The sequence below is a fragment of the Herpailurus yagouaroundi genome, unplaced genomic scaffold (assembly GCF_014898765.1).
Source record: "Herpailurus yagouaroundi ecotype Mexico unplaced genomic scaffold, PumYag 100, whole genome shotgun sequence".
In the NCBI taxonomy this organism is placed as follows: Eukaryota; Metazoa; Chordata; class Mammalia; order Carnivora; family Felidae; genus Herpailurus; species Herpailurus yagouaroundi.
In genome coordinates, this window is record NW_024412391.1 from 38,532,973 (window position 1) to 38,556,068 (window position 23,096).

At 38.8% G+C, this 23,096-nt stretch overlaps 1 protein-coding gene across 9 annotated transcripts in view; it reads right to left on the minus strand.

Annotated features, from left to right (window-relative positions):
- Positions 1–303: 303 nt before the first annotated feature.
- BBS9 (Bardet-Biedl syndrome 9) overlaps positions 304–23,096 on the minus strand; it is a 447,491-nt gene continuing 424,698 nt past the window's right edge. For 5 of the 9 annotated variants that reach the window (XM_040472287.1, XM_040472283.1, XM_040472289.1 and 2 more), the window contains 2 exons: positions 945–1,058; positions 304–735 (listed from right to left, as the gene is read on the minus strand). In XM_040472287.1, coding sequence (XP_040328221.1) covers positions 704–735; positions 945–1,058 — 146 coding nt within the window. In that variant the 3' untranslated portion in view covers positions 304–703. The remainder of the gene's footprint in view (positions 736–944; positions 1,059–23,096) is intronic. The other 4 variants (XM_040472284.1, XM_040472288.1, XM_040472285.1 and 1 more) reach the window with 3 other exon arrangements.

Genomic DNA, 23,096 nt, shown 5'->3' on the forward strand with positions numbered 1-23,096 from the left:
CCTGTAACCTGAATTTCTAAAAGGTGCCACCATGGGGTAATGAAAAGAGGATGTTAATGTACTGCATTCCTATAAAATATTTGAAAATTTTCATACAATCCTAAAAAACTTTCTTCCATTTTTAGCATAATAAATAAATCATATAAAAAATTCTGTAGTTTACTTTATATATAAAACAATCATATTTGAGTCTTACCGGACGTGGAGTAGCAAAGTTTTCAGTTCCTTTCTGTTTCTTTCCTTTGAAGAAATAACGTGGAGAAACCATCTATATAACCCTCTAGTTATAAATCAAATCCAAGATATTGTTGGACAATGAGATGCTTTATTAAATTTGATACATTTACTATATAAGAATTCTGTGAAAAGAATGGGGTATCAAATTACTTTGGATCTAGGCCTCTGCATTATAAAGTCTGTCCCCAAAAGATGTCCTCTCACTATATCCGATGGCTGCAAGCATACAGATGACCAAAAAGCAGCAATATTTTTCCCACCTAGGTTTCAACTGACTTGCCCTGGGTATTACAAATCCTCCTAGCACAATAAGAAAAAAATCCCAATCCCCAGTCTACATATCATCTCCAAGCAGGTGAGATGGATGAAGCACCGGGCCAGCCCTACATTTGTGCTTGGCCTGAGGTCCACACAGGATCAGCCTTGGGAAAGCCATCTTCCCCTCAACCAGACAACTCTACTTGAACTATTCCGAGACTCCTTGGAGGGGTGAAACTTCTGGAAAAAAGAAAGAGGGCAAGAGAAAGAGAAAAGGTTTGAATATTGAAAGGAGTATACAAATGATCAAATTCAGCTGCACCAGTGCTGAGGCAAAGGATGAAGTTGGAAAACAAGCAGCTTTGCAAAATGCTCTCTGGTATGACAAGAACTGACCAGAGTGCCACTGTCCCTGACATATCATTGGTGAAGACCACCCATTTTCTTACCAGGCAAGGGCGTCTCTACAATGAGGTGCTTGTGGTTGGTAAACAGTTCAGTGGAGTCTTGCTCTATTGATCTTTCTTCTAAGTCTGATTCTGGGATGGTAGTACAGCCACCTACTTGGAAAAATACAGACAGTATTTTAAGCAATATGCAGGAAAATCTGCCTCTCCACACGGCAACCACAGCTTGCCGCAGCTTAAAAACGTGCCAATCATAAAGATAACAAATGATGTGACAATAATCTTCAGGAGCAGACCAAAAAGAATAATCTTAAATGTCTCTCTTTTTGGTGAAAATACAAGGAATGAGTTATTGCCCCCAAAGACATATTATGCCAATATCACTTAGCAACAGCAGCAATGGTGTTGCCTTTAAATTTATTTTTTTTAAGTCAGAAAGGACAAAACCTATTGCATATGTGATATCATAATATAATGGCGCCCCAACAGGAATTCTCTTTAATACCACAGCATCAGAAACTATAAAAAACAAAGCACATTGACCACGAGGGAATAAAACCTTTCTTGAGCAAAGAGGAAGGGTGCTGGTATTCTGAGATGGTGATTGTGGTGGTATTTCTCTGGAATTTGAGTCTATCCCTGCATCCCAGCACTTCACAGCACAGACACAAACACTTCATAATTCAGCAGCAAAGCCATAAGCTGCACTGTGGAAGCTTTCAATTCCAAGGCAATTCCACAGTGACTTGAGGATGAGCCAGCACCACTGCACTTCTGAAATATTGGGTATAAGTCGTTTGATTTTATTCACCAAAATCTTGTAGCGGAAACTCATGTGAGAATTTCTTGACTATATCTGCAACTTGATTTGACTAATTTGCCATCATTTCCTGGAAAGGTACTGACATGCTGTATACTATACATATTTTTTTCCAAAGCCATTCTTCTTGTTAATGAAGTGTGAATTTTTTTTTCCTTTTCTGAGGCTTCTCACGCAGAGTCCAAAGCCTCTGTACTCAAGTTTGGCTTTATGTAGGAAGGGGTTTATGAGGAAAAAGAGGGTATCTCAGCACTGATTTGCAAACCACATCCTTCAAATGAAGAGGAAGTGGCATGAAGTTCTCCAAGTCTGAAGGAGAACACACCTTACCATTCATCTCTCTGCATCAACTCTGAAAAAGAAACCAATGCCAAGGGAAACTTGAAAGAAAAGCATCTCCACATTCATAAAATAAGAATCAGAGGTAACCTCAGAGGTTCCCCAGCAGGAAATGTTAGAATTCTTCATCAGTGCAATGGAACTTGCCCGGCTATATCTGAAAATGGCATGGGCCCCATCCAGAAGGAGGACCAGACTTATTTTTAATCTCTTTCCAAAGTCTGTAGATCATGGTAACAATAACTATCATTATTAAGTACTTTCTAAGTGCTAGAAACTCTGTCCATATTATCTCATTTAGTTCCTAGAAACTATGAAATAGATACTATTATTCTCATCTTACACATAAGAAAACTGAGATCTCACGAGATGCAGTAACTTGCCAAGGTCACACAGCTCCTAAGGAGTAAGACCGAACTCACACCCAAGTTGATGACTCCTAAAGCCCATGTTATCTAACCACTTACTTTATGGCTCTGAGTTGCAGCATTAGCCAAAGAGATACTGTGGCTGCAGGTCTCAGTGAGGCTTTATTCCACATGGCAATCCACTGAGTGTGGCTGCCAGGAGTGCTGTTTAGAGTGTTGTGAGGCCAGGGCAGGCCCCAAGCTGCTGGGACCTTGAAGAAGACCAAGAAATACCATCCTTCTTCGCCTCTTGGCCCCTCATCCAATTGAGGGGGAAAAAAATGGTATGTAGGGTGAGGGAGAAATACTTCTCTAAGACTAATGATAGGGAAGAACAGAAAGAAGGGATGTGCTCCCTGCAGAACAGAACCCGATCTTAAGAAAAAAGGACCAATAATGGTTTGGTTTCTCATTGTAAAGTCAAAAATCAGGTTAAGGCATCTCTGGGGCAGTGGGAGGGAGGAAGTAGGGTGAGGCCAGGAATGTTCTACTCATGTAGCTATCCTCACACACAAGGAAACTTCAGGCATGGGGAAGAAGTGTACCCAGCTAACAGATGGGAAGAGTGCAGTGATCAGTTAGTGGTATCTGCCATGTTTGTGGAGAGAGGTAGGGCTCCACTGATTAATTAGTGTCCACCTGTTATTCTAGCTGACTCAATACTGAGGCAAGACAGACGATAAAGACCTCCCAAATCCCACTGCAGGGCTGATTAGTCAGTCACTTGCCCTGGGAAGTGGAGATGCCTTTTTTGGAGATGCCTCCATGCAGCCATACTGACCAACCATATGCCCAGAGTTTCTGCCCTCCCAGCTTGGAAGAAACAATAAGGTATGGGATCTGGAATTTTGACCAATGGGAAATGGGAGAAGGGAAAAAGAGGGAAGAAAATTCCCCTCCTGCTTCTCCTGGGTAGACTCTGAACTATTATTTCACTTTTGTCAACCCCTAGAAAAGTGCCTCCCTGTGCAGGGTAGATGTACCTGCTGGGTCTCTTCCCTTTGTTTTACATCACATATTTCCTTGATCCCCTTGCCTTTTTCCTCATCTCTGAGTTTGCCAAATAAACCATCATTTTAATCCTTGCCTCAGGCTATGATTTATTGTAAAAATCATTGATACTGGAAGTAGTTCTAAAAAGCTGGCCTTCAACATAGAATTTTGAGGTTAGAATGCCCATCTATGTGAAAGAAATAGGGGCTCTGTGACTGGAGATAAACAGGATGGGAATAACCCTGTTACGTAATTATGTAAGTTTTCATCCATGGCTAACTAGAATGAAGTGCATGTAGAGGTCAAGAATGACAGATCAAATAGCTGTGGAGCGGAAATATTTATAATTATAAGCATGCCAGAATAGGGTGGCTGCTTCTGATGACTAGATATCCCAGAAAAATAGAAAATGGCAAAGTTTGGGGGAGCTCATAGGCAATGAAAGGCACATCCGGAAAGTCAGAAGCCTACTTTGGCCTTGCTAATTTAAGTGAGATCATTGGACCCACAGCACTGGATATCACCAAGGAGCCTTTTAGAAATGCAGAATCTTAGGCCTCACCTCGCAGTTACCGAATTTGAATCTGCTAAGAAGGACAGATGAATATATCTGATGAGATTTTCATTAGGAAAAAAAAAATATTTGTTTGTTAAAAACTTAAGAGTAAGCAGTAAAATAACAGAAATAAAGTATAAAACTTCCAGACTAACAGAGACCCTCTGAAGCCTATCCGTGGAAGTGGAGCCTGGTTTCCACAGACACTAGATGAAGTGCCCTTGGCTTAGAGCCTGTCCCATCAAAGGATAAGGGAAAGAAAAACCACAGCTGGATGAAATCATCCAAACACACATGGTGTGTGCAACACATAAGAGCCAACAGGCAAAAGCAAGTGAGAGCCGGGGATCTCCTGATCTGGAAATCATAGTCCTATGGACCTAGTGTGTGCTGGGCAATTGGCTATGAATTTTCAATGCATTAGCTCACACAGTCCTCAGACAACCCTATCAAGAAGGGTTTATTGGCCCCATTTTATAATTATAAATGTATTGATATTAATTTGTGTTTTTTCCTCAGCTTTCCCTCCCCTGTTCCTCTTTCCACAAAGTTTCCGCAGGCCATTTTGTGCTTCCCTGCTTCAGAAATTTGTACTGGGGCCAAATCAAAAGTCCACTGAAGATACCTTCTTTTCTAGCCTTGGTCTTCCATGACCTGAGCTCACTGAAGATATGAAAGTGCCTCTGGGGAAAGATTTTCTCTAGTAATTCAGAGGATTAAAGAGACCCAGGCTGGACGACCCCAAGGGAGCAAGGCATCAAGGGATGGAGTCATCAACACAAGGAGGGCTGGGCATCAGGAGCCCCAAACTCAGCAAGGACTCCCTTATGCACCAGGCCTCTGCTGTGGAGTTAGGCAATGAGGCTGTTGACAGTACTGCGGCCTCGTTTTCTGAGTCCAATATGGAGATAGGAGCCAAGGAAGGTGGGGTGGGCAATAATAACTGAGACTAAATTTCCCACCTTCCTGCTAGGAAAGAAAATAAAATAAAACTTTTGACATTTTTTGCATCCCTCACTTAGCTTTGCAAGACTAAGTGTCAGGCCTGCTAGAAAGTCTCAATTAATTAAATGTAAACCTAGAGATTACATCATTTGCCAAAGGTCACACAGCAAGTCTACATGAGCTGTAGTCTAGCTCTTTCCATTGCAGCCATGCTTCTCAAAAGGACCAGTTTTTAAAATCTCCAACCTAAACAAACTACTAAAGTACTTTTCTAAAATGTGATAACAATAAAAGGAATTACTAGAAAAACGAAATGAATAAAAAAGCAACCCTCGTCCATTAGTAGTAGATTCAATCTTTGAAAAGTACTCTGTCAGTTGCTGCAAGTTTCTAAACACTTACTCTAGATTTTAGGTAACAAAACATCTGCAGGCAGATGCCAGTCTTCTGGCCACAAGTTACGATCTACCTTAATTAATATGATATACAGAATTAGAGAAATAATAATTCAGCAAACTCCTAATTATCTAAAGTTCAGATAGCCAGAAAACTCATTTTGGCAACAGGGGCTTATCACAACTTATGTATCTCTATTTTCCTCAAATATCTGGCTGGCAGTTCTCTCAATGCACAGACAGTGTCCAGGGCAGTCCCCTTCTCCCTGCCAGTGGAGGGTGTCCAGGTTCCCCAATTCCTACTGCTGTCACAACTATGGGAATCTACTTCTATTTCTGTACTCTTGTATAAGAGGAGCTTCATTAAGAGAATCTGGGATCAGGAGTTGGAGTTCTGAGTACATATTCATAAGAGAGCAATGTTGTAAGTGGTAGGTTACTCCTGCAGGTAAAATTTTAAAACATGAAGCATGTATGATGAATTATGAACCATCAGCATAGAAGCATTGGAAACAAGATGGTTTATAAATTGGAGATTACATGTTTAGGAGGATGTTTTTGAGGCCTTTTACCATGCTGCCTATTCCTCTGAACTGTTAGCGAATTATGTGCAAGCTCATTTGTGTTAACCACACCTATATGTAAAAATTTAGTTTTTTGCAAGTTAATAACACATTAACACATATAGCAATCCCCATGTATCCAGAAAATTATTTATGTAGAAAACCTTACCTAAAATTCCAAATAGGAGTTCACCCTATATTTATAAAGATAATTCAATTCTAGGTTGTGTTTTTTTTTTTTTTAGGGAGTCCAAACTATCCTCAAACATGTTCCTGAATTTAAAAGCAAATTATCAGATGGTTGAACTTCTTCCTTATCAGGTGGAATACATTTTCTCAACAAGGGAATTCTCCAACACTAAGGAATTTCTACCCGCTGTCAGAAAAGTAAACAAATAAAAATAATGATAAAAAAAAAAGACCCTTGGGCCCTATCTGTAGGTTGCTACTGTGGCATTAATTATAAAACTTATAGAGTTCAAAGGTCAAGATAGGGGGCCAGGAAGAAACAAATGGGACTATCATCTAGAATACCACATAGAGATCAAAATCAGAATGTAAGGTAAGCATTGGTAGGCTGACAAAGGTGTAACCAGCTAGCTGTCACGAAAGAAAAGCAATCTGTAGTGTCTGCCCATTTCCATGGTGTCAATACTCCCATCACGGCCAATTTCAAGTAAGCAAGGTGACATCACAAGTAAGGCGCTTGGCACAGCGGCACAGGACCTCACAATTAGATAGCACTTTCACCATACAGACTCTGTAGACACCAACCTCAAGAGCACAGATAATAGTAAACTGCAGTAAAATATTAGTGAAGAGTTTTGAGGTATATTACCTTTGTTCTTAATACAATGTATTTGATTATACATTTACATAATTTAGTTTTTAATAATGCCTGAATTTATCAACGAGCTCACAGAATTCCTAAAAATTCAACAATTGGCTGCCACGAGCTAGTGAGAGCCAGCTCTAGCACTGAAAGTTGGCATGGTATACGAGATTTAATGTTATGTTCTGAGCCCTCAATTCAAACTGTGGCACAGCATTTATGAGCCAACCAACCCTCTGGAGCAAGTTATTTCATTTAAATGAGCCTCAGTTTCCTTATGTATAAAATAGAGACTATGGCATTCCTACTTCATTAGAGAGAAATTGATGAGGGCGTATAAGTGCCTGGCACACTGAAAAACACAACTAAGTTTTGACTATTTATTTTCAGATCAAAGTTAGGAACTCTAAAAGAAGAGTAAATAGGCCAAGATAAAAGTCCCTAAAGGTGGGAGTCTGAAAGGGCAGGTTCACACAGGCTGATGCACGAATGGGTCAAAGACACAGCTCTGCAGCAAAAGAGAAAAGTACGCAGAAACCTTAAACACATGGCCACCTCTGAAGTTGACTACTCTATTTTACTCATGCCCTATCTTACATATTTCTTTCTATTTGATTAGCTGAGTTTGAATATTTGATTTTACCCCCAGGTGAATCCTGGTGGCCCAGCTTACCTGCCTCACTATCCACCTTATAACCCAAATAGCCTAAACCAGGGGTTGGCCAGATAGCAAATATTTTTTAAGGTCTGCAGGCCATCTGATCTTTGGTACAACTACTCAATTTTGCCACTGAAGTGTAAATGCAGCCAAAGACAATATGTAAACATGAATGAGGCCTGGTTGTGTTCCAATAAAACTTGATTTACTAAAATAGGCAGGAGGCCATATTTGGCCTATGGACCATAAATGGTTTGCCAACCCCTGGCCTAATCCAAGGCTCACAGAAAGCCACTCTTCATACAGTATCCAGAGGCATTTAACACTGGTAGATCACCTTATAGTATTACTATAATAACTGGAAGAAGGAGGAGGAGGATGAAGAGGAAGAGGATGAAAAGGAGGAGAAAGAGAAGTAGTAGTTTAAAAGCATATTTTTTCCAGGGCGCCTGAGTGGCGCAGTGGGTTGAGTGTCTGACTTGGGCTCAGGTCATGATCTCAACAGTTAGTGAGATCTCATGGTTCATGAGTTTGAGCTGTTGTCACTGCAGGGCCCACTTCGGATCCTCTGTCCTTCCCTCTCTGGCCCTCCCCTGATCTCTCTCTCTCTTTTTTTTAAAAAAAATAAGTAAACACTTTTAAAAAAAGCATATTATTTTCCCTATTGCTACAGTGTTCTTTTGGTTTGACCAGTGATAAATTATTTTTTTAATAGACTACTTTTCAGAATTATTTTAGATGTTCAGAAAAATTTAGCAGATAGTACGGCAAATTTTCATATATCCTCTGCACAGTTACCCCTATTGTGATAACTTGTGTTAGTATTGTACAGTTGTTATGATTAGTGAACCAATTATTGTTGACCATAGTCCACAGTCCATTCAAATATCCTTAGTTTTTACCTAGTATCTTATTTCTGTTTCAAGGTCCCATCTAGGACACCAAATGACATTAGTAGTTATGTCTCCTTTGGCTCTTCTTGGTTGTGACAGTTTCTCAGATTTCCCCTTGTTTTTGATGGCCTTGACAGTTTTGAGAAGGATTGGTCAAATACATTACAGAATGCCCTTCTACTGGCATTTGTCTGATGTTTTTCTCATGATTAGACTGGGGAAAATTTTTTATAGGAGGTTTCTTTTTATAAATTTTTAAGGTTTCCAATATTTTAGAATTGTCTCCAGGTGTTTATCTTTCCTTCTATCAAAAGTGAAAGTTGAGTAGGCAGTGAATGGAGAGGCCACTGAAGAGGAAAGAGGCCAACCGTGAGGCTTCACCTAGACTGTGAAGTTCACAGTAGCGGACCAGGCTGGATCTGGCTGCAGCACCCAGGGCAGAATATCAGTTGCTCCATGTGTAAAAACAGAGAACTATCGGGAGGATTACATGAGACCACGTACACCTACTACAGTGCTCAGCACACAGTCCACTTTATCACCTCTGCCCTCTATGAATTTTTTTTTTTTTGGCATAGATGTACATTCTGCACCATTTTTGTGGAATCAAAGAACTTCAGCTTTCAGTTCAACCACCTTCATTTAATAGATATCAAAACAGAGGCTCAGAGATTGTAGTTCATGCCCCGAATGTCCCAGAGCGAGTTCTGATTCCCCTGCTTCCTACACCACTAGAGCTTTCTCAAGAACACCTCCTTTTCCAGAAAGATCTCAATGGATTTGTTTGTGTGTTGGCAGTCCTAACTAGTACTTCCTTTCAATGATACAGAAAATCCAGCAGGTTGGCAAGCTGTTCTTTGGGTATATTTTAGGACTTTGCTGATTTATTTTCTTGCTACAGTGACCTTTGCAGTCAATTAGGTGTATGGGTGAGAATGTTCCATTCCTTCAGGGAGGAAAAAAAATCTTTTCTTCTTTTTTCTTCATATATGAAAGAGAAATCAAACAAGGTGACACTGAGAGTCACAAACGACCCCAGACGCTGCTCTGACTTGCCAGCCAAAGAATTGTCTGTTTATGTGGCCTGAACTGCTACTAAGAATTAAAAACAGCAGAAACCTCAAATATACACAAGTGATATTTTTCATTTAATCAAGATTTAGTTGGTGGATAGAGTGTTTTCTGAGGCTAACATTCAGATTTCATTTCAAAGGTTTATAATTCATGTGAAGTGTGGGGAATGGGTACTTTGAAAAGAATATTTCACTACTTTAAATATGAGGTGTTTCCCAAAGAGACTATGAGTGGTTTAAAATTTCTCTACAAATATAGCCATTGGGAAATGTTTTATTCCTTATCCCCCCCTCGTCTCTTTATCTATTTACATGTGTGTGTGTGTGTGTGTGTGTGTGTGTGTGTGTGCGCGCGTGTGTGTGTGAACACATACAAGCACACAGGCATATAGACATGTATAGGAGTTTTCCTGATAATTCTCCTTTAGTGCGTTCATTCCTGTTTTTATTTTTATTTGTCTGTTTGTTATTTTTAAGTAGGTTTCACACCCAGCACAGATCCGATTGTGGGGCATGAACTCACCACCCTGAGATCAAGAACTGAGCTGAGATCAAGAGTCAGATGCTAAACCAACTGAGCTACCCAGGCACCCCCTAACTGTTTTTAAATATATTTTTTTCTAACCCAAGGACAATGTAAGCTTAGAAAGCCAAGTATCCTACTGTATGTTTGTGTAGTGATTTTAACTGAGTATTCAGAAACTTTTAGGCAAAGTTTGGCCAGTGGAAGGAAGGCAGCAGGTAGAAGAAACAGGGAGACAGAGGATGAAAAGGAAAGGGGACGGGAAAGGATGAATCACCAACATAGTCTATGATTCTGTGTACACATTCCTATGTAAGATATTTGGGGTATCTTATTGAAGGTATAGATGATCAACTATTTGAGCATAAAAAATACATTAGCAGTTAAGAAAATGTAATGAAAAACAAGAGGTGTATAGCTAGGAAGAGTCATGGATAAAACAAAGATTAAGGACTTACATAAGGGCTATGGTGGAGATAAAAAGGAAAAAGCTCTAATGGAAAAGTGGGGCTACACTTCCCCTGATCAATCCTCCACTGACCTCTCCTCTTCCAAATTGAACTTCAGATCAATGTGTCTGGTCTGCCCCATACTTTGACGTAACCTTCCCTTAAGAGTACATCAAAATTGGTAAGGCGAGGCTGGTTGGAAATTGTGTGTGTGTGTGTATGTGTGTAACTCTGTTCTGTGCTTAAGAGCCATTCTGGGTTTAGAAAGGTGCTCACTGAACAAATGTGTTCCAGAAAAACAAAGCATATTCATATGTGTATATACACATATATTCATATGTGTGTGTGTGTATATATATATACACACATATGTATATATATACACACACATATATATACATATATATATGATTGTTAACATACATCAAAATACATCTTGGAAAGAAAGAATGTATTGTACTGCTGAGCACAATAAATCAGGTTGATATCATATGATGATGCTGCTACAAATAAAGGAGGAACTGGAGGACATAAGTCCATATCTTTCTCATCTCCACCCTCCCATTCTGCACTTCTCTGCCCTTTACTTTGTTGTAATGTGGAATCACCCAACCCTTAACCTGGTCCAATTTTATAGTTTCAAAATTCAGCAAAGCAGAAGAAGAAAATGCCCTTCTATTTAGTCCTAGGTGTCCATTTCCAACATACAGTATTTGTTTTCCTATGATCTGTTTCACCCATTCTACAATATTTTTTCTCCCAGTATTTGCAGATGCCATGCTGACCATGTCGGCAGTAGCTCATCCACTGGCAACAGAAATAATGGCTACCCAAGAGAGGCAGGTGAAGGTCATTGTAATGTGTGTCTGACATGACGACCTATGGAATGTTTGGGAATCCAATTCTGCTATTTAATAATAAGCTTTGATCCCCCCACACACAGTGAGAACTTGAAATGTGTTCAAGACTATGCATGTACCTATGTTTGAAAATATTTCCATTTCACACCTCACAGCAGAGACCAAGTGTGTGAATAAAAGGGAGTCTAATATATTTTAAGAGGTCTAGCATGTGTCTCAACAAGTTTTAAAATCCCCATAAAGGCTAAATACTAAGTCCCTTGGGGCATAAGGGCTCCAGTCAGAGAGTCTGGACTTAAGAGAGCAGGGTGCTCCTGGCATTAAGATGTTTCCACAACTTGAATAATGATAGGTGTCCAAGTATTCTTTTAGCTGGACCACCATTTATAATTTAGGTCCACTTGGTACAGAGAATTAAGAAACACAGGACCATAGCCATTTTCATCCATTGATAATTATGTAAACAGAATGTACCAAGCAGAAAAAGTCTTATTTACAAAAAACCAAGCACAGTCCATAAATCCTACAGATTGGAATGGATCCAGGTTAAGAATTTCTCCAGATGTCAGTCTGTAAACAGGGTTTCATAAAGTGAATTCCCCCATTAATTGTTGGCAAGAGTGATCTTTACACTACACACATGCATTATGACCCCCTACCATATGTAGGTGAATTGTTGTCTGGCCCTATAGATCATTAATCAGTTGTGACACAACTCAGGAGAAAGAATCTGGGGTCAGCACAACTTCTGATATGGAAAGAAGATACCATAAAATTACTGCTCAGGAACTCAGAGCTGAAGGAAATGAGAACTCTTCCTATTTATTTGCATTACATCTGTTTTTCTAACACATTTAGTTCTTAACCTGGAGCACTTGGAAAGACACACACCCAGTAAGAACATAAACATGAACCTTAAAAAAAAATGAAAAAAACCTACCCACTATTTTGTTAAAGTATCCAATCATAATGTTTTCCCACATGTTAACAAGGCTATTAAATCCGCCAAACAGGAATACAAAAGTATTACCCAGCCATTGTGAGAAGGTGGGGAAGAAGAGAAAGTTAATATTTGTTTTTCCTTGCCAGTTGATCAATGTCTGGAGCACTCTGCAATGAAATACAAGATCTATTGTCTTTCAACTAGATCTTTTCTATACTGATAAGTACAGTATTTTCTTGTTCAAAAAGGTGATTGTGGTTTTTAATTTCCATTTTGTTTCTAAACCCTAAGGAAATTCAATGTACAACTGGAAAGAGACATGATTTTAAGACATTTCCATTTCAAATACTTTCCTCTCCTAACTCCCACTTCAGAGACTAACTCTCTCTCAAAAGTACACACGCACAAATAAAACATTATAGCCACAGTTGAGAAAGAAAGGAAGCCAATAGTTCTGCAATAATAATTTCTTTTAAAAAATGAAATGAAATAGTAAGAGCATAACTTTACTCTGCCTGGACACCGCATAATAAGAGAGCCAGTGTTCTTCACAGCTTCCCTCTTGCATCAAGTGGCTGTTAATTCCCCCAATGACCCTGGCAACATTTCTTCAACTTAAGTTTCTTTCCACAACCCAATTAAAAGCCATAATCCTGACCAAATTGTGTTGTTTTTAATAATTACAGAGTCTAGGTGGTGATTATGAAATGAAGAGTTCAGTTGGGTCACTCCGGCTACAAACAGACAGAGAAAAGAGAAAAAAGCCCAATGGCTCTGGAGAGTGCCTGTTTCATCATATTCTTCACATACAATGAGGAACCTGAATAAACCCTCAGGACTCATTCCAAAGCAACTTTATTGTCTAGTGATATCTTTCTGTAATTGTCCATTAAATAATGTCATTTCTTGCAGTAAAGGGAAATGTACACAGGATGGTAAGTTAGCCCACTGATTGCAGAGAGGGGCATCCTGTAAAGGGGAGTGGCAAGGCAAATATCAGTGTATCTTGAACAAAGTTACATATGTCTGGGCCTTAGTTTCCTTTTCCCAGAAAAGCAGAAAATATAGCACTTACCTCATGAGAGAAAAAGATTAAGCTAGTTAATGTCTGTAATAGAGTTATCACAAAGCCTGGCAAATGGTAAGCTCCCAATAAATAAATGTTAGCTATTATTTTCATGATTAACCCCAAACATACATTAGTCATTACAGTTACAGCCAATTACACATGAAACTGCAAGCCATGAGGACAGCACAAATTTTTATTTGACAATCTAAAAAACGCTCAAGTGAAAACTGAAGATAGGGTAAGCAGACCAATGGTGGAATGCTTCCAGCTGGACCCAGTGGCCAATATCAAAACTGTCAACATGGCATTAAAATAGTTCACTTGAAAACAGTGCATGCATTCCTTTTAAGATGAAATAAATTAATATAACACTGTATGTTAACTACACTGGAATTGAAATAAAATATAATGAATAAGTAAAATTTTAAAACAATTTTTAAAAGATAACATCACTGATTAAGTTACTGTCATAGATAACTACTCTTCTGAGATCACAAGGAATTTTTTAAAAAAGGCTCACATGATGACATGATCATCATCATCATCATCACCGTCATTATCATCAGGGGTGCATAATCACATTAATTGTTTTCTATTTACCAGCAGTGCCATTATTACTGAGAAACGCAAACCCACAAGATAACATGACATAAATGGATGAAACGTGAAGATAAAAGGGTAAAAGAGTGGTAGGTTTGCTTTCTCATGGGAAATTGAAATGGCCAGCAGATGAACCTTAAAAGAGGAAGTCTGCTGACCTAGTGTTACTAAACATAGGAGGCAGCCAAGGAGCGAAGGAATAAAGCAACGTATTTAAATATATGCCTTGAAGGAAGCAAACAGCAATTATTTTTATATGACTTTAATTCTCCTAGTGAATACTTTATAGGTGTTGGCAAGTCCTTCTGGAAAAGGAAGGGATTATTAATGAAGGATTCAGTGGCAACTGCTCACCAGTGCTCTACGAAATAGTGTTTAACAAAGAGTCATTTAGTTCATCCCTCATCTCTAAAGATATAGAAATTTTAAGATCCTTAAAAAAACAGCAAAGTATTACATTCATATATGCAGTCCTTTCTATTTCAGTTTCTAGATGATTTTCTAGCCGCAACGTAAAAACAAATAAGCTTCCCATGGGAAAATAAACACATAGGGAGAAGGAGGTAATTATTTTTCTCTTATGCAAAGAGTAGGTACCAAATATATACACTATAATATAGACAGAGATTCAAAAAGAAATTCATGAAACTTGAGGAAACACATAGGAAACAGTGCTTTAAAAAGTGATCTTTGGGGGCGCCTGGGTGGCGCAGTCGGTTGAGCGTCCGACTTCAGCCAGGTCACGATCTCGCGGTCCGTGAGTTCGAGCCCCACGTCACGCTCTGGGCTGATGGCTCAGAGCCTGGAGCCTGTTTCTGATTCTGTGTCTCCCTCTCTCTCTGCCCCTCCCCCATTCATGCTCTGTCTCTCTCTGTCCCAAAAATAAATAAACGTTGAAAAAAAAATTTTTTAAAAAAAAGTGATCTTTGAAGAATGTTCTACCACATGATTCCAGGATTGCAGCTGGTGACAGCCCATGAATGTACAGGCTAGTCAATGTGGGGAAATGCCCAGTTGGGTCATGTATTCTATCTTCTTTCCCAAACAACTTCACCCATCCACTCTAGCATATCCTCATGTCATATGAAATGAAGTCTCTCTGGCTAACGTCTTGCTCTTAAAATTCTCAAATTACTTCAAGAGCATGACGTCTTATGCCAGACTGTCTGAGTTCTAATTCCAGATGCACCATTATTAGTTGTTGTTGTTTTTTAATTAGTTACTTAATTTTCCTGATTAGGAGGAAGTGATGGAAACCAAAATTCATTCGATTTTTTACATAATATTATTTACCTTTGCCACAGGGCGGCTAGAAAGTAATTACAGCAGAATGTATTATAGAAACTCTTATGCCTACTCCCCAGCACACCACGTTGCTCTGTGAACCAGAAGTGGATTCTCAAAAAGTTCCTTACGTTAGTTGATACTTATCTTTAAGAAGTGAACCTTACTGGATGATAATACATGGAGAATCTGTGAGACCTACTAAGTAGATGCAACAACAAAATGTCCAGCCCAGAAAAGAAGTGAGATCACAGTAGTAATTTGCATGGGAGCTAAAGTTAAAAAGAAGCACTGGGGCACTTGTAATTCTAGTACTTGATAATAGTCATTTGTGGATGAAAGAACTGCAAAGGAAGGTACAAAGACTTCTGTCTGCTTGAGAAATTTCTCAAACCAAATGAAAAAGGATCCATCTTATTTCTACTGGGGCATCAAGTTATAGCCTGGAACAGTTTATTTTTCTCAGGCTACTTCAAATCTAAATGTGCTTTTAAAAGCAAGCCCAATGAAAGATTAGATAAATAATTGGACAATGTTTTTTACACTCTGGTAACATAAACATTTCAAATTCCTCCCTAACTCTTCACTAGCATAAATCTCTAATTCCAGAGAAGGTGAAATATCCTTGAAGTTTAAACATTACTGTGAATTATTCACATTTACCTCCATTTCCATTTTACACTTTTTTTGGCAATAAAAAGCCAGGTTTCATCCAAGCTATGGTACTATGAGTCTCTTCCAATTGTAAAACAACTTGGACTAACCCCAGCTCTCCTGCCTTTGAAGATGGAACACAGCAGCCCTGCCCAACACTCTTCTTTCTTACCTTCTATGCATCCCGCGCTGCCCTTTTTCAAACCACACCTTTATAAACAGAGGGGAAATGTGAAGTTGTCTGCCTACAACTAACTACGGAAACAATTTTTAAATGGTGTCAGATAAAAAGGAGATAGGTTGAAAGAGGTGGTGAGGCAAGAAAACATCAGGGAGAGGAGAGGTCTCTCTGGCTGAAAAAAGGGAGATCCAGAGCAAGACCTTGCTGGGAGAAGCAGCTCACGGGGAATGCCACAGGGGAAGAAAGGAAGGGAAGCAGAGATGGAGGAAAACGAAGGGTGTGCAAAGGGCAGAGGGAACAAGGATGGCCAGCTCACAGTACAATCCCTTATTATATAAAACACCAAAGTCACGATCAATAATTGGTAGTTATTATAATAAATACTATGAAGACTGAATGACCCAAGGTCAGACAATGAGGCAATGATGATGCTGTTAGGAGTAGAAACTGGGTCTCCCATGCCATGAGCATTTTTTCAGCAAAGCACATTGTGGTGCAGAGAGAAAGACATAAGACGGAAATTGAGGGGGCTTCAAAGAAGTTCAAGGGTACAAGGTAGACACATGCAGTACAGATAGTGCAGATGACTAAAGACTCCAAACTGTGGGTTCTGAGGAGAAAAAACTGGGTGCAATTTTTGCACAGGAATATGAAAAAGAAGACCATGGTACATGAAGGGACAAAATTAGGGGCTTCTTTATGATAGCTGAATAATAATTATGTTAGTACCATTTTGAGTATTTATTATGCGCTAGCTATAGTACTACTTCTATACATGTTTGCTCATTTTCAGCAACCTAAAACAGTGGTTATTAGTGTCTCATTTCACAGGTGATGAACCTAGGCTCTAAATATTGACTTGCTCAAAGTTACACACATTGTGAGAGAATCTGTTATATGCTGACTCCAAAATCCAAGTCTTAAACCATTCTATTATGTTGCTTCTCCCTGACAGAAAGAAAAGACACAATGGATCTTGAATTATTGTTTGAAGAGTACGAATCTTAGATTGGCAAAATAGGATCATGGCATGTACCTTATATCCTCAAAACCCACCTATCCCCATCTCTTGCTCCAAAGAAAAGTAAAAGGGCTGGGGTGCCTGGGTGGCTCAATCAGTTGAGCGTCTGACTCTTGATTTTGGCTTACGTCATGATTTCATGGTTTGTCAGATCAAGCTCCACATCAGGCTCTGCACTGACAGCAGAAAATAAATAAATAAACTTTACAAAAAGCAATAACAAAGAAAAGTTTATTCTAGGAATACAAAATTATTTGATTAATGTAATTCTTCAAACCGATTTATCAGAAAGGAATCTCAACAGAGGATAATATTCAACATGAACTTCTGATTTAAAGACACCTAGAGAACTAGGAACAACTATCTGAAATTCATAGGCAACATCAAATTTATGAGTAAAGCAGATAAAGACATTCAAGGCAAGATAAAGACAGTCAACGTAAAGATAAGGATCTTGGCCATCTATCACCACCATTATTTAACATGGTTCTAGAAATTCAAGGCAATGTAATAAGGTAAGAAAAAAGGAAAAAAAAGTATGTTTTAGAAAAAAAGTTAAATGATCATTATTTCTTTTTTTAAATTTTTTTTTCAACGTTTCAAAGAACATCCAATGGAAAAAAGACAGTCTCTTTAACAAATGGTGCTGGGAGAACTGGACAGCAACATGCAGAAGGTTGAAACTAGACCGCTTTCTCACAAAAGAGAAAGCAGGAAAGCAGGAAAAGACCTCTCTGACCTCAGCCATAGCAATCTCTTACTCGACACATCCCCAAAGGCAAGGGAATTAAAAGCAAAAATGAATTACTGGGACCTTATGAAGATAAAAAGCTTCTGTACAGCAAAGGATACAACCAACAAAACTAAAAGACAACCAACGGAATGGGAAAAGATATTTGCAAATGACATATCGGACAAAGGGCTAGTATCCAAAATCTATAAAGAGCTCACCAAACTCCACACCTGAAAAACAAATAACCCAGTGAAGAAATGGGCAGAAAACATGAATAGACACTTCTCTAAAGAAGACATCTGGATGGCCAACAGGCACATGACAAGATGCTCAACGTCGCTCCTCATCAGGGAAATACAAATCAAAACCACACTCAGATATCACCTCACGCCAGTCAGAGTGGCCAAAATGAACAAATCAGGAGACTATAAATGCTGGAGAGGATGTGGAGAAACGGGAACCCTCTTGCACTGTCAGTGGGAATGCAAACTGGTGCAGCCACTCTGGAAAACAGTATGGAGGTTCCTCAGAAAATTAAAAATAGACCTACCCTATGACCCAGCAATAGCACTGCTAGGAATTTACCCAAGGGATACAGGAGTACTGATGCACGGGGGCACTTGTACCCCAATGTTTATAGCAGCACTCTCAACAATAGCCAAATTGTGGAAAGAGCCTAAATGTCCATCAACTGATGAATGGATAAAGAAATTGTGGTTTATAAACACAATGGAGTACTACATGGCAACGAGAAAGAACGAAATATGGCCCTTTGTAGCAACATGGATGGAACTGGAGAGTGTGATGCTAAGTGAAATAAGCCATACAGAGAAAGACAGATACCATATGTTTTCACTCCTATGGGGATCCTGAGAAACTTAACAGAAACCCATGGGGGAGGGGAAGGAAAAAAAAAAAAAAAAGAGGTTAGAGTGGGAGAGAGCCAAAGCATAAGAGACTCTTAAAACTGAGAACAAACTGAGGGTTGATGGGGGGTGGGAGGTAGGGGAGGGTGGGTGATGGGTATTGAGGAGGGCACCTTTTGGGATGAGCACTGAGTGTTGTATGGAAACCAATTTGACAATAAATTTCATATATTGAAAAAAAAAGAAATGTAATGGAGAAATTATTATATTCAAAAGGATACCAACTATTTTTTTTAATGTTTGTTTATTTTTGAGATAGAGAGAGACAGAGCATGAACAGTGGAGGGTCAGAGAGAGGGAGACACAGAATCTGAAACAGGCTCCAGGCTCTGAGCTGTCAGCACAGAGCCTGACGTGGGGCTTGAACTCACAGACCGCGAGATCATGACCTGAGCCAAAGTCAGACGCTTAACCGACTGAGCCACCCAGGTGCCCCAATTTTTTTTAATAATAAAAATAACTAGAAAAAAGCTAAGAAGAAATGCCAAGGCCTATAGGCATAGAACTAAATGTTTATGGACAAACATAAAACATTTGATTACACAAAGGAAAATACAGTAAGATTCAATATAAAAAGATGTCAATTTTCCACAAATTGACTTCAAACTGTAATGCAATTCCACTCTAAATCTCAAAAGAATGTTTTAATATAACAGTATGATGCTAAAGTTCATAACAAAGAATAAATGGTTGAGAAGAACCAGGAATAGTGAAAAAACAATGATGGACACTTTGTCTCACCAACTTTAAATGCTATTATACAGTTATGACAATTACAACAGTATTGCTTTCAAAGTCAGAACAGATGGAGAGGAAAATGGAATAGCACCTGAGATAGTCCCATTTATATAAAGAGATTTATATTTTACAAGTGTATTTCAAATTAGTGGCAAATGATCTATTATCCAATAAATTGTGCTGGAATTTTGGGTAAAATAGTGGGAATAATGAAAGCTAGATAAACCAAATAAATTTCAGATGATTAAAATAGCTTACGGTAAAAATGTAAGAAGTAAGAAAAAGCAAATATTTAGAATCAATATAGAAATAAATGAATAGATTTGACTATCGAAAGGGAAGTCATGTTACAAACAAAAAATCCAAACAAAATTAAGAAACATTTAAAACAAAAATAAAACCTCAGAAAAAAATATTTGTAACATATATTATAAACTGAGGGTTGATGGGGGGGTGGTAGGGGAAGAAGGGAAAATGGGTGATGGGCATTGAGGAGGGCACTTGTTGAGATGAGCCCTGGGTGTTGTATGTAAGCGATGAACCATGGGAATCTACCCCAAAAACCAAGAGCACACTTTACACACTGTATGTTAGCAAATTTGACAATAAATTATATTTAAAAAATAACAAATAAACATTACAAAATTTTTTGATACACAGTACTCTTCAATCAATAATAAAAAGTGAAATTCTGATTGACAGAAACATGGGAAAGCATGAAAAAGTAACTCAGAAGGAAAAAATATAAAAAGGATAATAAACAATAGGACTAATGCAAATTATTACAGTTACCAAAAAATGGCTACAAATATTTTTAATGCAACCTTAATAACCACAGATGCACAGTTAAAATTCCTGTTTCCACTTTGATAACAACAAAGATTAAAAAAAAAAGAATTATAATGTTTGTTTATTTTTGAAAGAGGAAGGGAGGGGCAGAGAGAAAGGGAAACAGAGGATACAAAACTGGCTCTGTGCTGACAGCAGAGAGCCCAGTGAGGGGCTTGAATTTACGAACTGCAAGATCATGACCTCAGCTGAAGTCAGATACTTGACCAACTGAGTCACACAGGTGCCCCATCACTGGTAAACTTTTAAATCAAGAAGAAATTCCTGGAAAGCAAGCCAGAAACAGAAGCAGGTTCTTCAATTCTAGGCCTTTACTCTTGGCAATAATAAAAAATGGGTATAATATCCTCATGTAGATGTTGGAAACAGCAGTACTTATAATAGTTAAAAAATAGGGGCGCCTGGGTGGCGCAGTCGGTTAAGCGGCCGACTTCAGCCAGGTCACGATCTCGCGGTCCGTGAGTTCGAGCCCCGCGTCAGCCTCTGGGCTGATGGCTCGGAGCCTGGAGCCTGTTTCCGATTCTGTGTCTCCCTCTCTCTCTGCCCCTGCCCCGTTCATGCTCTGTCTCTCTCTGTCCCAAAAATAAATAAACGTTGAAAAAAATTTTTTTAAAAATAAATAAATAAATAAATAAATAAAACTAAGTGTCCAATAATCAGGGTTACGACACCCATACACTGTCTGCTACACGCCTTTCACTCTAGAAAGATCTTACAGGTACTTTCTTGAACAAGCTCTGGTTTTCCACATTCCTTTGCTCTTTTTTAAATTACGTCCTCTGCCAGGAATGTCCTCCTCTAATTTCCTTTAAAGTCTTATTCTTCATGGATCAGTTTAAAGAATAATAATAATAACTATGATAAAAAGTATAGAAATAATAATGATGATTACAGTAGATAACATTTATCAAGAACTTTGAAGAAGCAATTGCTATTCTGTTATATATAATAATATTTAATACTTTAACACCCCTACAAGATAATGCTTTTATTATTTTCACTATACAGAGAAGAAAACTGAGGTATATACGGTTTAAATCACTAACCCAAGGTCGCATAGCTATTTAGGTGGTGCTATGATACAAATCCAACCAAAAATGTGGCTCTAGGTCCACATTCTTACCTTCTGGCCTTTACAGGCCAGCCACCTCATCTGTAAAATTTCCTCCTGCCCCAAGCCTGGAGTCAGACCCTTGCTCTCAAACCCCCTATATATTTCCTATAAAAATCCCTATGAAAGCACTTCATACATGATTTACTATCTTCATTTGTGCATCTCCTGCACCAGACTCTTTATTTTACTCTGGCTTGTATATCCCACAATTAAGCACAATCACTGGAACAACAATGGCTTTCAGTATATGTTTACCCAATAAATAAGTTAAAAACAAAGTATATGAACAAGAAAATTAGAGAAACTGAATACCAAGGATCAAAGGGGAGAACTCTATATAGAGAACGAGTCAAGGACCAACGGTGGGTGGGTGGGTGGATGGATGGATAGATGGATCTATCTACCTATCTGCCTGTCTTCCTACCTACCTATCTACCTATATATCATATGTGGGCTGATCCCACAATATCAATCAAAAGACCAAAACAAAAACAAAAACAAAAGGGAGGAGACAGGGAGAATAAGAAGTCAACACTGAGCATCTACTACATCAGACCCTGTGCTAAATGTATTCATATAAGACATGTAATGTAATAGCCAAAAGGAATATTTCCATACTGGTGGGTCTGAAGGCTCCTTTTGAGTTCTACAGAACTGATGAGGCTAGTCTGAGGAAAACATAGATTTCTATTTTCACTGACAAGTAGGTCAAACTGTAGATACCAGGATAATGACGCAACAGGATATAGCTAAGATAATTTTAAAAATATAAATAAGGGGGTACAGGCCACCACATTACTAAGTCCTGGTCTGGCAATTCTGTTCCAGAGGCTGGAACCTATGGCAGCAGGCATAAATAGGTGAGGAATGGAGTTCCCACCAATAGGACAGACACACTGCAGCAATCATAACAGGAAACACTCAACAAAGCAACACAAGATAGGAAGGATGTGTGCTAAGTCTAAATTTAAAAAAGTATTTGCTTGCTCAAATCCTCACATTCTTTTTAAGTCCACATAAATATGTAATGTGCCACATCAGTTCCTGATGGCTTCAGGACATCCCATAGTAAATGTTTACTGAATTGAATGAATTTGAAATGGGCAGCAGCAGGTGAGTAGAAATAGAAACTAAAGGGACAAAGATGTCCAGAAATGTGGACTCATAAAACATATATCAATTTTGTAGAAATAAGGTATAATATGAAAGGTAAAACATGTATAAATATGAAAAGAGGACAGGGACCACATCCTTCTTTTATTTAAAAAGCCTGCATTGGCTCCACTTAGCTTTTCAGGCTAGAGGCTGAAGCTCTCACAATCTGGCCTGGTCTGGCCTTCACACTGGCTTCTTCCCAGCCTCCCCTAATGGGCACCACCTCTCACTACAGCCTTACTGGTCTATATAGGTTCCTGGGACTCATCCCACTGTACTGTATCTCTGTGCCTTTGTGATAGGAATGCCTTTCCCTTCTTCTTGACCTAAACTCCTACTTACTCAAATGTCGGACAGGCCTTTCTTCCTGGCCCCTGACTCTGACTGTACTTGACTCAAGGACTTTGGGTCAATATTTGGCAAGGTAGAATGGGGTTGAGGATGGGTGGGAGAACCAAAGAGAAAAAAAAACAAGTCACAATTTGATATCAAATCTTATGAAAAAGAAAGGAAAAAAACAAATAATCACCATGTTCAGCAAAGGCTCTCTGGAAGGCTCACTGGAGTTTGACCCTGTGCAAAACAATTGGAAGAAAAACTGTCCAGAGAATATCAAAAAAG